At 35.5% G+C, this 14,167-nt stretch overlaps 1 protein-coding gene across 1 annotated transcript in view; it reads left to right on the top strand.

Moving 5' to 3' along the window:
* RP1 (RP1 axonemal microtubule associated) overlaps positions 1-14,167 on the top strand; it is a 274,928-nt gene that overhangs the window by 120,619 nt on the left and 140,142 nt on the right. The window contains exons 15-16 of the mRNA XM_055348747.2: positions 5,165-5,342; positions 11,389-11,520. Coding sequence (XP_055204722.2) covers positions 5,165-5,342; positions 11,389-11,520 — 310 coding nt within the window. The remainder of the gene's footprint in view (positions 1-5,164; positions 5,343-11,388; positions 11,521-14,167) is intronic.

Here is a 14,167-nt window from a genome sequence, read left to right as displayed (position 1 = left end):
AATAATACTCCAGTGTGTAGAATGTATACTACTAGGATGCAGGCACCACAGTGGGGAGAGTTTTGTTTGATTTGTTTATTGAAATATCCCAAACTGTACAGCAAGAACTGACGTTTGGTAAGTGCTTAACAAATATTAAGTATGAGAAGTTAAAATATCACTTGGGTGATGGTAACTAGGAGTTGTTCTACTGCAACAGAGCCAAATAGAGGGAAATGGGCATTAGATGTTATGGTAGCTTGCAGTGGTGTGAGCATGCATCAGATATTCTAACCTGGCTATGTCTAGTTGCTGTTTGCTGCAGATGTGTAGGAAGGCGCACCTTTTGCATTCAGAACTCACGTTTTATTTCCCATCTACATCTCTTTAATCAGTTTGTATTTGAGTTAGGGATGAAGCAGAGATTTTTAAATGAAAGCAGGAAAGAGGAAATAAAGGAAACTAAAGGTTTATTGTTTTGAAATGTAGTTATATTCAATTTTTATTATTTTCACTAATTATACTTAGTGGAGGTTAAAAATACCATTCCTTCAGGCACCGTTAGAGGGGACAAATACGCATATAACATTGATCTGGAGAACAATAGTTAATTGGTAATCCCTTTCAAGTTGTGGTTCAAGTGTTTCTGCGAAGGCTCAGGAGAGGCAGGTTGATTTGAGCAGAGTGGGTGAGTAGGAGAAGTTTCCTAGAATGGTGAATTTTAGAGCAAGAGAATAATTCCACTTTTATTTATCAAAGAGAGGAGAGGACATTTCATGAACAAATTATGAGATTAGAAATTAGTAAAAAGAAATTTAGAGTTAACAGATACTGAGTTTCTACTGAAAGGCAGAAACTGCTTGTCACTAGTGCTACAGTAGATATACTAAGACATGCTCCCTGCTCTCAGGAAACTTGTGATTTAAAAGGGGAAAAGAAGAACATAAACAGACAAATACGCCATAGTGTGCAAAGTTCAATACCAGAAGTAAGTACCAAGTTCAGTGTTGGTTTGGAAATTTTCTGTTGTGTGAGTCATGAGCAATTCCTTGAGATATTTAATGTAAAATGACATTGATTTTTAATACGTTATCTGTTCTAAGTTTGGGGAGATAGTGGTTTGGGAATAATATTCAAGTTCATAAATCTGGCCTCACTGTGGAAGATGTGCTAGTTTATTGAGAACCAGAAGTTTGGAAGAGTAGCTATGAGATTACTATAATGAAACACAGTTTGGCTGAAAAGCCCATAATTTATCTAAAGTGCACTAGTAATTCTAGTATGTTCCAGTGTGCTTAGTTTGACTGATGGATTTCTTTTTTTCTGTCAGAATACGCTTGTATATCTTGGTTTCTATCTAGTTGAAAGATTAGTCCTTTACAGGTCAATAATAATTTTTTTTAAATTATTTATTCTTTTTTTCTCCTTTCCCTCATCCTTGTTTGATATCTTGGTACAAAGACTTAAAAAAAAATCATGGAAAAAGGCCATGGGACATAGACCATTCTTGAGGTCCACACTGGTCTTTACTGAAGTGTGGCTGATTTGGTTTGTCCCTGAATGTGGATATACCAATTGTGTTTAATTTCAAATATGACTGATATTATAATCAGAGCATTTTGGGCAACATAGGGCTTGAGAGTCTTGCATAACCTCTGGTCTTAACGGTCCTAACTCGGTGGGCAGCTTGTAGCAAATCCAGCCCTCTCCCAGATCGCCAGTCCTCTCAATAATTGAGTCTGCCATTAAGGCATGGGATAATTTCTAGATCCCCTGATGTCTCCATGTGAGCTGCGGAGAAGCTAGGAAGCTGTATCAGTGTTACTTTCTCAGACTCCCTCCTTGAGCATTTCTAATCCATCTTCTGGATGTCCCCATGTTGCTCTAGTACTATGCTAAACACTGGGATACTCTAAGGGGAGTGTGTAAGTTTCCTGGGATAGCCCCTCAGCTGTTGAGATTCTCTCCCAAAATATATGGATGATTCTAATGCCCCTTATTTCTTTGCTACACCAAGAATCAACTCCAAGTGGAGTTGTCTCTCTTCTAGTCATTTGTCCCAGGCCCCTCCTTTCAGAATCGGATGCACCTCTCTTCCTGTGGGGTGGCAGTTTTCTCTATGTAATATACGGTATCTACCTTTTCAGTGGCTTCATCATTTAAACTCTCAGGTGTCCCGTCCTCCAGGTTCTAGGAATATTAAGTTCAATTTTGGAATTTCTTTTGTCAACCATTTTCTCTCTCAATAAAGCTTGCTTTTACAAATAAAAAGCACCTTTTTAAATCTTAATTTACTACAGATTTGTTAAAACCCTTCCATTTGGAAGCTCAAAGCTGAGCAAAGATGTTTTTGCTCTAGGCTGGATTCTTCTTACACCAACACAATGAGTATTGTTGATTTAGTAGGTAAGAGAGCCTTGGAAGAATTAGCAATGAGAATATATTAGTTAAAGAATTCACAAATATTATCCTTACTTGAGTTAGATTTAGGAATGAGGTGATGGGGCCTAAAATCTGGGAAGTAATGACAAAACTGGAGAGTTTGAGTCAAATTTGATAGATCATGTGGATTACTGAATATTAATGGCTGATTGAATATTGGTGGTGAAATAAAAAGACTAACTCTCAGTAAACTATGAATAGATGGGAACTTTCTCAACTTGATTAAGAATACCTACAAAAAAACTTGCAGCTAATATTATACTTAATAGTGAGAAACTGGATGCTTTTTCTTTAAGATCAAGAACAAAGCAAGGACATCTTTCACCACTCCAATATTATATAGGAAGTCTTAGGTAATCAATAAGACAGAAAAAGGAAATAAAATGTATACAGATTGGGAAGGAAGAAATAAAACTCTCTTGGCTCACAGATGATATTAGTCTTTATGTAGGTAATCCCAAAGAATCAACAAAAAAATTTCAGAATCAGTAAGTGTTTATAGTGAGGTTGCAATGTACGAGGCTAATATACAAATTTTAATTGCATTCCTATATACTAGCAATGAACAATTGGAATTTAAAATTAAAAACATAATTCCAGTTATATTAGTATAAAAATGTACAAATCTAACAAAATATATTCTGGATCTCTATGTGGAAAACTAGAAAATGCTGATGAAAAAAATCAAAGAAAATGTAAATAAATGGACAGATATTCCTTGTTTATATATTGGAAGACTCAAGGTTGTTGTCAGTTCTTACCAACTTTATCATAGATTCAATACAATTCCAGTCAAAATTCCAGCAAGCTATTTTGTGGCTATCTATAAGCTGGTCCTGAGTTTATATGAAAAGGCAACAGACCCAGAATAGCCAACATAATACTGAAGAAGAACAAAGTTAGAATACTGAAACTACCTACATTTAATATTTACTATAAAGCTATAGAAATCAAGACAGTGTGTTATTGATGAAAGAAAAGGCACAGAGATCAATGGAGCAGAATAGAGAGCCTAGAAATAGACCCACACAAATACAGTGAAGTGATCTTTGACAAAGGAGCAAAGGGAACTCAATGGAGAAAGGGTAGACTTTTCAACAAATGGTGCTGGAACAATTGGATGTCCATATGCCTACAAACGAATCTAGACCCAGAGCTTAAACATGTCCATGAATGTTTATAGCAGCTTTTTTCATAATCACCCCAAACTGGAAACAACCAAGATGTCCTTCAGTAGGTGAATGTGTAAATTTTGGTACATTGGTACAATGGAGTATTATTCATCAGTAAAAAGAAATGAGCCATGAAAAGACATTGAGGAAACTTAAATGCATATTGCAAGAAGCCAGTATGATAAGATTACATATTATACCATTCCAATTATAGGACATTCTGGAAAATGCAAAGCTATAGACACAGTAAAATAATCAGTGGTTGCTAGGGGTTTGAGGGAAGTATGGAAAGGATAAATAGATGAAGCATAGGGGATCTTTAGGGCAGTACAGTTATTCTGTATGCCATTGTAATAACAGATACAAGACATTATAGATTTGTTAAAACCCACAGAATTGTATAGCACAAAGAGTAAACCTTAATGTATGCAAATACATCATTTAGGAGGTTTGGGAATCTCAGGAAAGAACACAGATGGTCTGTGGTAAGGCCCAAACTTCCTATGCTGCAACAAACTGAAGCTGCTTTTCTGTACTTACCTTCTGTACTGTTCAGCATCATTAAGGTGCTTGTTCATCCATACACCATGCTGCCTATGGCCCCTCTGTCTTAGTTTATGGTGCCCCTCCACCTGAAATTTCCTATCCCTATCCCCAGCTCACCTTCCCCTACTTATTATCTGTATATGTGGTTGTCTTCTCTACTCGATCATGAACAATGCAAGGCCAGAATCTTATTGAATTTAGAACAAGAACAGAAGATAGAAATTGCTTACTTTATAAAAAGCGAGAGAGAAAGAGAGAGAGACTCCCTTGGTTCTTACTGAAAGAAGCTCACATTTGAGGGGAGACCAGAATATAATTTGTATCACAAATAAAATACTAGTTGCTACTGGAAATTTTAATCCATCCTTACAAAAGTCATTAGTTGGGACTGAAATCCTATAAAGAAACTTTTAAAACAGTGAAAGGCAAAATATTTTCTAATATTAGATTATAAATGGCTTAAAGAATGGAGAAGTGTTATAGTAATCTGAGGGTGTATAGATTACTGCTATGCATTCGATTCTTGAATATTTTCCTCTACAGTCTTTGCATCATTTGTGTGCATGCTGTTTATGAAAATTCAATCTGGAAAATGCAGAATAGCACAGAAAATTGGTTTACATTTAAATGTAAATTGACTTATGGTAAGAATAGCACTTTTCCCACCATTTTAGAGTATTTTCTAAAAGAAAAGTTCCACATTTTAATGTTCTACATTCACCCATAGAGGTGAGCAACTCTAAAATGAAATACAGCATATACAACACTCTCCTTAGTTGAAGCTCTTATGCTATTCAGAGCTTTTTGTCCAAAGGCATGTGTCCTTGCCTCACCCATCATGTGGTCTCTGTTTCTGGATCTTGTGAAATAGGATGAAGCACACAGGGCAATTTACGTAAAAAGGCTCTAGATTTATCATAGTGATTCGAAACGAGACAAAATTATATTCTTTTAAAACGACTGGTTTTAAATTCTGTCTTTTAGGACTTGCTCACATTTATTGAATCATTTTGTATTGATTGTAGGGTACAGGAGATGTTGACTGTCATTTTAAAATTAAGAAGAACTTGAAGAATGCATCCATAAGCCTGGAATCTACGAAGAGCCCAGGATTGTTTGTTGGACTTCAGTCAGATGGGCAGGCAAAACCAATGATTTATACCAAGGATGAGAATGTTTGCTTCTATCCACAAGTCATCCAATGTATGTTTACTCTGAAATACTTTGATTTTTGGTTTGCTTTATGATGGTTTGTGTACAGTGTCTGAAAATTTCATCACATTTTTACTAAGCAAATCTCTGCTGCTAGGCTTTTTTGTTTGTTGTCATTCCAGAAGCAATGGAAGGAAAACATAATGAAGACCAGTTGCCTCAAGTTTTCAGATAATTAATATTAGGTATAGAGTTTTTGCTACATTGAACTTCTTTGTAACTTTGAAAGTTATGTGTGTGCATTCGTGTGTCTGTGTACATGTGCATGTTTGAATCTTTGTTTTTTAAGGATAGCTTCATGTACCCTGAGAGGGATGAGGCTGTTAGAAATATTCTCAGATTCATTGCTATTAATTTTTAATGGTTGCAGTATGAAAAGAGATGGAATAAAGATCAACACAATTGGGATTTGGATTAAAAATAGGATTTCAAAAAAATTTCAAGATAGGACAGAAATGTGAATATTTTGAAACTGGTTTCTCTCATATCTAAGTTCCTGTTCTCTAGCAAATTGAAATGAAGATATGAGGACATTATTTAAACATGTATTTGTGTTCAAACCTTAAAATGTGTTTGAACACAAAGGCTAATAAAGTAACTCTATTGTATTTTTCAATTACCTTGAAGTTTATCTTGCTATCTAATTTTTGCTTGATATGGTTCCCTGAATTTTGGCTTACTCAATATCTGTGTCACTTTCTTAGTTTGACTTTTGTTTAGCTTCTATTGGCTTATGAGAGTCCATGTTTACTGTATGTGTATATATAATATCCCACAGAAGATAGCTTAGAATAGGAATAAAATGAGCCTGATGTAACATGATGGTATATTTGGTCCTGTTCTTCACTCTATCTGCATCAACTTCTTTTCAGCCTTTAGTTGCTTTTTTAAAAATTTTGCAAACTGTTGGGCTAGTATACCTGAGTTTACTGCCATCCATACCACCACTCCCTCCACCCTTCATTTTCCTACAGGCTGTCACAGAGTGGCATTCTGCCTTGACACAGTGAGTATGCCATCTGCCTCTGGAGCTCTGAAGGGAAACAGGTGACTTCAAAGCTAGCAGAAGAATACAGGAGTAGAAAAGGAGCAGTGGGAAATAGCTAGCAGGGGTCAGCTGCCATGCTGGAAGAGCACAGGGAGAAAACAGAAATGACCAGAAAGCAGGTAGAGATGAAAAGGTGAAAAAGAAGAGATTGAAATAATAAAAAAAGAAATGAGAAGAAGAAAAGTAATTTGTGGCAAGACATAAGAGAGAAATAATAAAAGGCCACATTTGTCAACCTTAGGGTATTAGTACTAAAAGAACGAATAGAAACAAAGCCATTCTTCTTTACAGCCCCTAAAATTTAGTTCTGTTACTATAGCATGGATGGTTTATGTTTTCTTCTCTATTTACTAGAGGCAACCTCCTGCTTTAACAAGGGCAAGAATGCAGGAGACATTGCTTTAGAAATTTTATTGAAGATTCATGAATCCTAGGAATTCTGAGGAAGGGTTTGAAAGCATCAACATTTCTTCAAAATACAAAATAATACTTTCCAGTTTCACAAGAAGAGCATTCCATTGGGATTTCTGAGTGTTAAAAACTCTGTCTTAGGAGATTTTGTGAAGAGTGACAGAATGTTTATGTAAAAGTTTGTAGGGCCGGGCACGGTGGCTCACGCTTATAATCCCAGCACTTTGGGAGGCCAAGATGGGTGGATCACTTGAGGCCAGGAATTTGAGACCGGCCTGGCCAACATGGTGAAACCCTGTCTCTACTAAAAATACAAAAATTAGCTGGTCGTGGTGGTGCACGCCTGTAATCCCAGCTACTGGGAGAAGAATCACTTGAACCTGTGAGGCGGAGGGTGCAGTGAGCTGAGAACGCTCCCCTGCACTCTAGCTCCAAAAAAAAAAAAAAAAAAAAAAAAAGTTTATAGTAATTCTCCAAGTCATTTTATTATTTTAGAATTTTTTTTATTTTTCTTTTTTTTTGTGACGGAGTCTCATTCTGTCCCCAGGCTGGAGTGCAGTGGCGCTATCTCGGCTCACTGCAAGCTCCACCTCCCGGGTTCACGCCATTCCCCTGCCTCAGCCTCCCGAGTATCTGGGACTACAGGCGCCCGCCACCGCGCCCAGCTAATTTTTTGTATTTTTCGTACAGACGGGGTTTCACCGTGTTAGCCAGGATGGTCTCAATCTCCTGACCTCGTGATCCGCCCGCCTCGGCCTCCCAATAGAATATTTTCTAACTAGACTATCTACATATGATAGATTGAGCCTACACTATGCCAAAAAAGTTCACTCCCCAAAACATTTGGGAGTTTTGAATTGTTTATATTTTAATACAGAGATAGAGCAGCCCCCGAAAAAGTTAAGCTGAAACTTTTTTTTTCAGCTTAAACTTTTCCTCATAGTTGTCTAGAAAGCAGAGTTAAAGTTGTGAGGCACCCTGACTGATAAGGGGACTTGGATAGGGTAAGAGATTGTGGTAGGAAGAGAATCTAAGTTTACATCTCAAGAGACTCCACCTGTTGCCCCCAGGCATGCAACCTGAATAAGTGTGTACCTCAGGTAAATGTCTACACGCTGCCTGGTCTGACATGGCACACCATCACGTGGAGGGCACAGCTCTGCTCAGCCTACAACGAGGGCAGTCTCATTGACAGGTTCCACCCACCAAACAGCAAGAGGCTCAGAAGTATAGCAGGGTAGAGGGACAAGGGTGGGATTTCAGCACACAGGCTCTGAGAGCCAGACTGCCAGTGTCCAGGTCCTGGGTGGGGGGAGCTTTTGCCAGTGGTATGCTTTCACAGCTCTTGGACCACCTGCCTCTGTTCTGTCAAATTGAGGACCAAGAGTACCTTCACTCAGTTGTGGTGTGAGAATTACGTGAATTAACATATGTAAGATGCTTAGAATCGTGTCTGGTACTCAGCAAGTGCTGTGCAAGTATTTGCTGTTATGATTATTAAAGAGAGGAAGAGCACTTCATGGCATATTTTTTTATCACTTAAATAGAGTCGATAGATTTCTGAAAGACAAGAGATTCCGTCTCATCACCTCTTTTAATCACTTTGCATATTTCCTTTCTCTGTGATTGATTTTTTTCATCTACAGTTTGGTAAGGATTTGGTTTAATTTACTGTGTATTGGGAATTTATAATACAAGTCATTTATCCCACTACCATTTAACTGTTCTTGCTAGCTTGTGCAGTAAAACCTCTTCACTCTCTATTTTCATGAATTTATATTCGCAGTGTATACAGGAGAAAGTGTGAAAAGATCTGACCCCTTGGGCTTATGTGATTAGTTATTATACTGAGCCCATGGAGAAGATTCTCCATTGATTATCCGGATATGTGGGTGATTTGAAAGTTTTCTTCATTCTATTCCTCCAGATAATAAGCCTGCATTTATAATTCCGTAGAGTAAGACCACACTGCTAGGTATTGTTTTAAAAAACTATAGATCAATATAACACGTAACTTTTTGCTAACTTCAGTGTACTATTACTTTTATAGCATACTTAGGAAAGAGTGAACCTATCTACGTTTTTAGAAATATTTTAAGAGAGACTTGACTTTTGCACAGAAATTTGCCTCCTCTTGCTCTAATTCCAGCCCAGTTTTATGGTATGAGCCATCCTCTGTATATAAATCATGAGACTCTGGCTATTAGTAACCCCTCAAAAATGCAGGACTGAAGATATGGTTCAGATGTTACTTTTTTATTACAATAAGAATTTCTTTCAGGTTCAAGTCTTATGGAAGTTTGCATTAAAATATGTTTGGAAATTTTATTTTTGCTTCATTCTAGTCTGCTAAGATCATTCAAGCATAAAAATCTAAATGAAATACTGTCATATATCCAATTCATAAAATTCTGACTATGTATATTACGGTCTTAGAAAGATATGACAAAATATGTTTCAGATGATAAAATAGACTATATGGGTTTAAAACATATATGCACTAATATGACACTATAATAATTGCTATTATGTAAGTTTTCACTTGTTTTACTTTTAAAATAGAAGGTATTCAATAAAACAAAAGACTTTTCCTAGTTGATTTTGTAGATTTACTGCCTTTATAGTCTGGTAGATCTTGATATAGCTTAAATTTTGGATATAATGAGGTACTACCTGAAGTGAGTCACTAATCATCCAAATCCAGCTGTATATGTAACATACACCTTTTGATAACATCTCTACCTAGACAGCTCTGGTTCTTTCACCTTCACCACAGGTTTTGTTTTACATTGCTAGTGATACAGTTTTCACTTTTTTTTTTAAATTGTAAAAGTCAGACAAAGGGCTACTAAGGGTTGCTACAATTCAGAGTATTGTATTATTGGAGGGTCACTTTGGTACTTGGCTTTTGAACATCTTTCTGTAACCCACCTGGCCTAAAGACAAAATGGGAAGCCTTCTCTACAGAGCGATAGGAACTTGCTGGATGACATTTCCAGAAAATGTCTTCCACTTTCTGAATTCCATACTACTGTGTTGTATAAAGAGATATTGGTGTACTTTTTGAGAAGTGGAGGTAGAATTAATGAGAAGCCAGTGTGGGGAGGATAGAGAGGTAAAATGCTCATTCTTGTTTCACAGTTCTGCATAGACTGGCCCTGTTGTGCAACGCTTTTTGGGCTTGTTTCTAATGGACTGGCACATTAATTGTTTTCTCCTCTGTGCTCCCTATGCACGTTGTGCTTGTGTCAGTTAAAGCGCTCATCAGTATCTATCAGAGGTCATGTTTATGTGTTCTCTCTCTGGGCTGTAACCCCATCAATGTCAGAAGCCATTTCTTATACATTGATTTGTTCCTCATGCTATACAGTGACTGGAAGATAGTTTATCTCTTTGTAGATCCTGGATTTCTATATTACATTGGTAAATGAACTCTTAGTTATATATAAGAATCTTAAATTTTTTTCCTCTACAATTATTTATTTATTCTCCATGAACATATTTCTAGTTATTTCTATCTTCTTTTTAATGTTTTAAAGTTCCTTTATTATCGATTTTTAGTGTCTCAGCATTGCATTGTATATAAACCATATGGAAAAACTATGTTTTAAAAGGATTAGTATTTAAAAGCTTATTATTGTCTGAAATGATATCTTATAACACCTGAAGGATATAAATAACAATGTAATCATGGGCAGTTCTTCAGCCACCAGTATTGTATAGTCTGCACCATCATTCTGTGTGATAAGTGTCGCTAATTTCTTCTAAGCATACCTTTGAGGTTGTTATGCTTTCTTACTGTGTGAGTCATCTTACATCATTGACTGCAATTGTGGTATTAAGAAGTAGTTGTTCTTACTCTTTATCTTATAGAATCAGAAATTTACATAATTTTTTGTTGCTGATGAGAACTCTAAAGCCATTCATAGTGTGAATTACCACCATTTAAAAACTCAATATGCCTATGCCTGATCCTAGAAAATGAACACAAACAACTTGAATTTGAAATCCTGAATATAAATAGCACTTAGGAGCATATACCATAAAGTTGAAGTCATTATTTAACTTAGAGATACCTATTTCTAAACAAGACTCCAAAACAACTTGCTTCTAAGTAAAAGGTAGAAAAGTAGCTAATGTTTTCCATTACTTATAGATATGTGTATATTTTGTTGATTCACGTATTTCAGTAAGGTCACATGAAATCCTGTTTGAATGACGGTTTAGTTTCCCCTTTTGAGGAAGGCAAAGAACAAGATTGTTAAAGAAGTTCCCATTTAGAATCTATAAGAAAAACATTTTGAATAAGTTGTTTGATTCATATTGCGATGTTAACTATCGTTCGGATTGGCAAAGCAATGAGTAGGTTTTATAGGGATGCCATCCATGCACAGCCTGCTGGTAAGAATAAGAAGTCATTTTCTGTTAACTACGTAATTCTGAGTAAAGAGATTTGACTAGGCATTGAAATGGAAACAATAGCAAAACTTAAACTTGCATAGCTGAACATATGGTGAGTATTCTGAGAAGAAACAAGTGATTTTGAAAGGATGGCATCTTTTAAAATCTTAATTTCAGTTGGCAGAGAAAACCCAATGGGAATGTCTGCAACACCCAGCCAAGAAGAAGAAAAGATCCATGAGTCAAAAAAACAGAAAAAAATACCCCCAGAATCTGAGGCTAGGAGTCCCTTACCTTCTTCAACTGCAAGTAAGCCACAGCTTTTGCTTTCATACTTTCGGTTTGTTTGCTGCATTATTTCTTCCTGTGGCCATCGCAGGAAGACTATTAAATTATTTTTACAGCATATATTATGTTATACCACATGGACTGCTTGTAAGCTGTTATCTTGTTATCTTGCTTTTTTATGCCTTAAGTTTTGTATTATAAAGAATACGTATATTTTTAAATGTGTTTCTTTGTCTTAAATTTAATGTTCACCCAGAACAATGAGTTGAAAAGAAGATAGTATTAAATTATAACATCAATTGGACTATCATCTACAAAATATTTTATGAATATATTTTATGAAAAACAGTAAATTCTCATTAAAGTCTAAGCAACGAAAAAAATAATATCTATTTCTCTGGTATAGAAACTGAAGCTTGAAAAAAAGTGCTCTCGGTCCCAGAGGCTTAAATTCCTAGTTTCTATATTGGTCCATTTGATAATTTTTGTTGCTCTTAAATGTATTAACTTTTATCTGACGGGAAAGTATAATATATGATATCTGACAAATTCCGTGTATCAGAATCTAGTCATCTTTGGATAAAATGAAATAGGGGACCATCTCTGGGGGACCATTTTTTTAAAACCCGTCTTGGGAGACAGATAAATTATAATGTTACCTTTAAAAAAGTGATTTTTAAAAATTAGTTATTGGGTATGCTAGCTTTTCTTTTAGATAGTAATATAATAGACATCTCTTGTTGACCATCCTAAGCTATTAGCACATGAACATAGGGAAGAGAAATTAGCCTTTTGATTTTTGCTGCAAAGGACTAGTCTCAGTTTTTTATTTCCATGTCATGTCTTGAATCCATGGAGCAGTGTGAAGAATCACACTGAATGAGAAATATGTGCTTAGTTAAAATTTCTCACAGCAGAATTCAGTCTTGTGTCAGGAAGTAATGGTGTCTAAATCAGGGATGGCCACCTCAAGTAAAATTTGAATTGGTTGAAAATAGCATGCTAGCCGAAATCCCTGGGGGATAGATACTTTTTTAATGAGTGGCAAAATGCTTATGAGAAAACCTTCTATATGTCTTATGAAAATTTGTTCTGGCAAAAATATTTTTTACATGTTACCATTGTGAAATTTTTAAGGATTTTTTTTATTGAAGCTGGCCAAGTAATTTGTAAAAATGACAAAATTAGGCTTCATGATAAACATAGACCTTTTCAAATAATTATTTCATTTAATTCAACATTAAATATGAATTGTGTGCCCATTAAATGTCAGATGTTATTGGTAAAACAGACTTGGTCTCTACCCTCTTGAATTTGATAGGTGAGCTGTTCAGATAAACATTAAACAATCACACAAAAATGGAAGGCTAAAACCTGATAATTGAGATGAAGGAAATATCCAGGGCATACGAGACACAAAATAAAATTTAAGTCATTAATTAATTGTAAAAAGACTTATAAGTTCTTCATTGTGGTTAATGGCAATACAGCAGAAATGGAGAGTGGGCCAAAGACTGAGAAAATGGAGACTGAGCTCAGTTTCTTCATGAACTTTTTAAAACTTTGACCTGTCACAGATTTTGGCCCTGGATATGAAATCTGGGAAGTCCAGATGATGAAGCTTCTCTAAGGCAAATGCCACCTATAAAATGCCCATGATATGGTTAAATTTTGCCTTCTCTGATTGCAGTGGGAGTGGTTTTATAAGCACCCACGATTTTAAGTGAGGAAAAAATGTCTTTATGTATGAATATTTCCCTAGAAGGCTCTCTCTCATCTGTTACTGAGTAATTAGATCATGATTCCCTTTAGTTGTCTTTTTTCTACCTCTATCAAAGGACTGCAATAGTTAAAAAGTTGCTTCTTTCAAGAAATACCTTCCTCTTGGTTTTGCAGCTTAGCTGTCAAGACAGATTTGGGTTGCATTGGCCATTCATATTAAAATATGTTAGTTGAAAAACACTTTAGAAAACTTATTTTCTACTTTTAAAGATATCTAAAACCAAATATCAGTTCCTTAAGAATGAGACTATGTTTGTCCATCCACTTTTGGGATAGGGCAAGATGTATAGTTTTGGGAATGAGAAATTATAGACAAAATAAAACTGTTCTGTCTTCATTCAAAATGCTTATTTATTAAGAATAAAGATGGAACTTTTCTCATCTACATCAAAGGGGCAAGAGGATTTAGAACTTAAAATAGCACATATATGATAAATAGTTATTTTTTAGTAGTTAGGTAGAGATATAGTGTCATTAAATTTGCAAGGCTTTCATTTAGGTCTAAACTGCATTATGATATTAATTTTGTTAGGGTGGGGGGGTTGAGGAAGGAATCTTATTTTTTTAGAATAATCTTTTTATTATGGAAAATTTTAAACACATACAAATGTAGAGATAATGGACAAATGAACCCCCATGTACCCATCACTCAGCTTCAACACTGATCAACATAGACGTAGTCCTGTCTTAGTTATGGTCCTTCCTGCTATGCCCTACAATGTCCTCATTTAATTATTTTAAAGCAAATATAAGACACCATATTATTCATAAATACTTCAGAAATGCCATATTTTAAAAATTATTTAAGTGAGAATATACATTACTTCTGCATAATTTTAAGTTTGGGAACACTGCATTTAAACACATTCAAACCGAATATAAAAAG

This window comes from Gorilla gorilla, chromosome 7 (genome assembly GCF_029281585.2).
Source record: "Gorilla gorilla gorilla isolate KB3781 chromosome 7, NHGRI_mGorGor1-v2.1_pri, whole genome shotgun sequence".
In the NCBI taxonomy this organism is placed as follows: Eukaryota; Metazoa; Chordata; class Mammalia; order Primates; family Hominidae; genus Gorilla; species Gorilla gorilla.
Note: the sequence above shows the minus strand (reverse complement) of the source record. Positions and strands in the feature narration are given on the sequence as shown.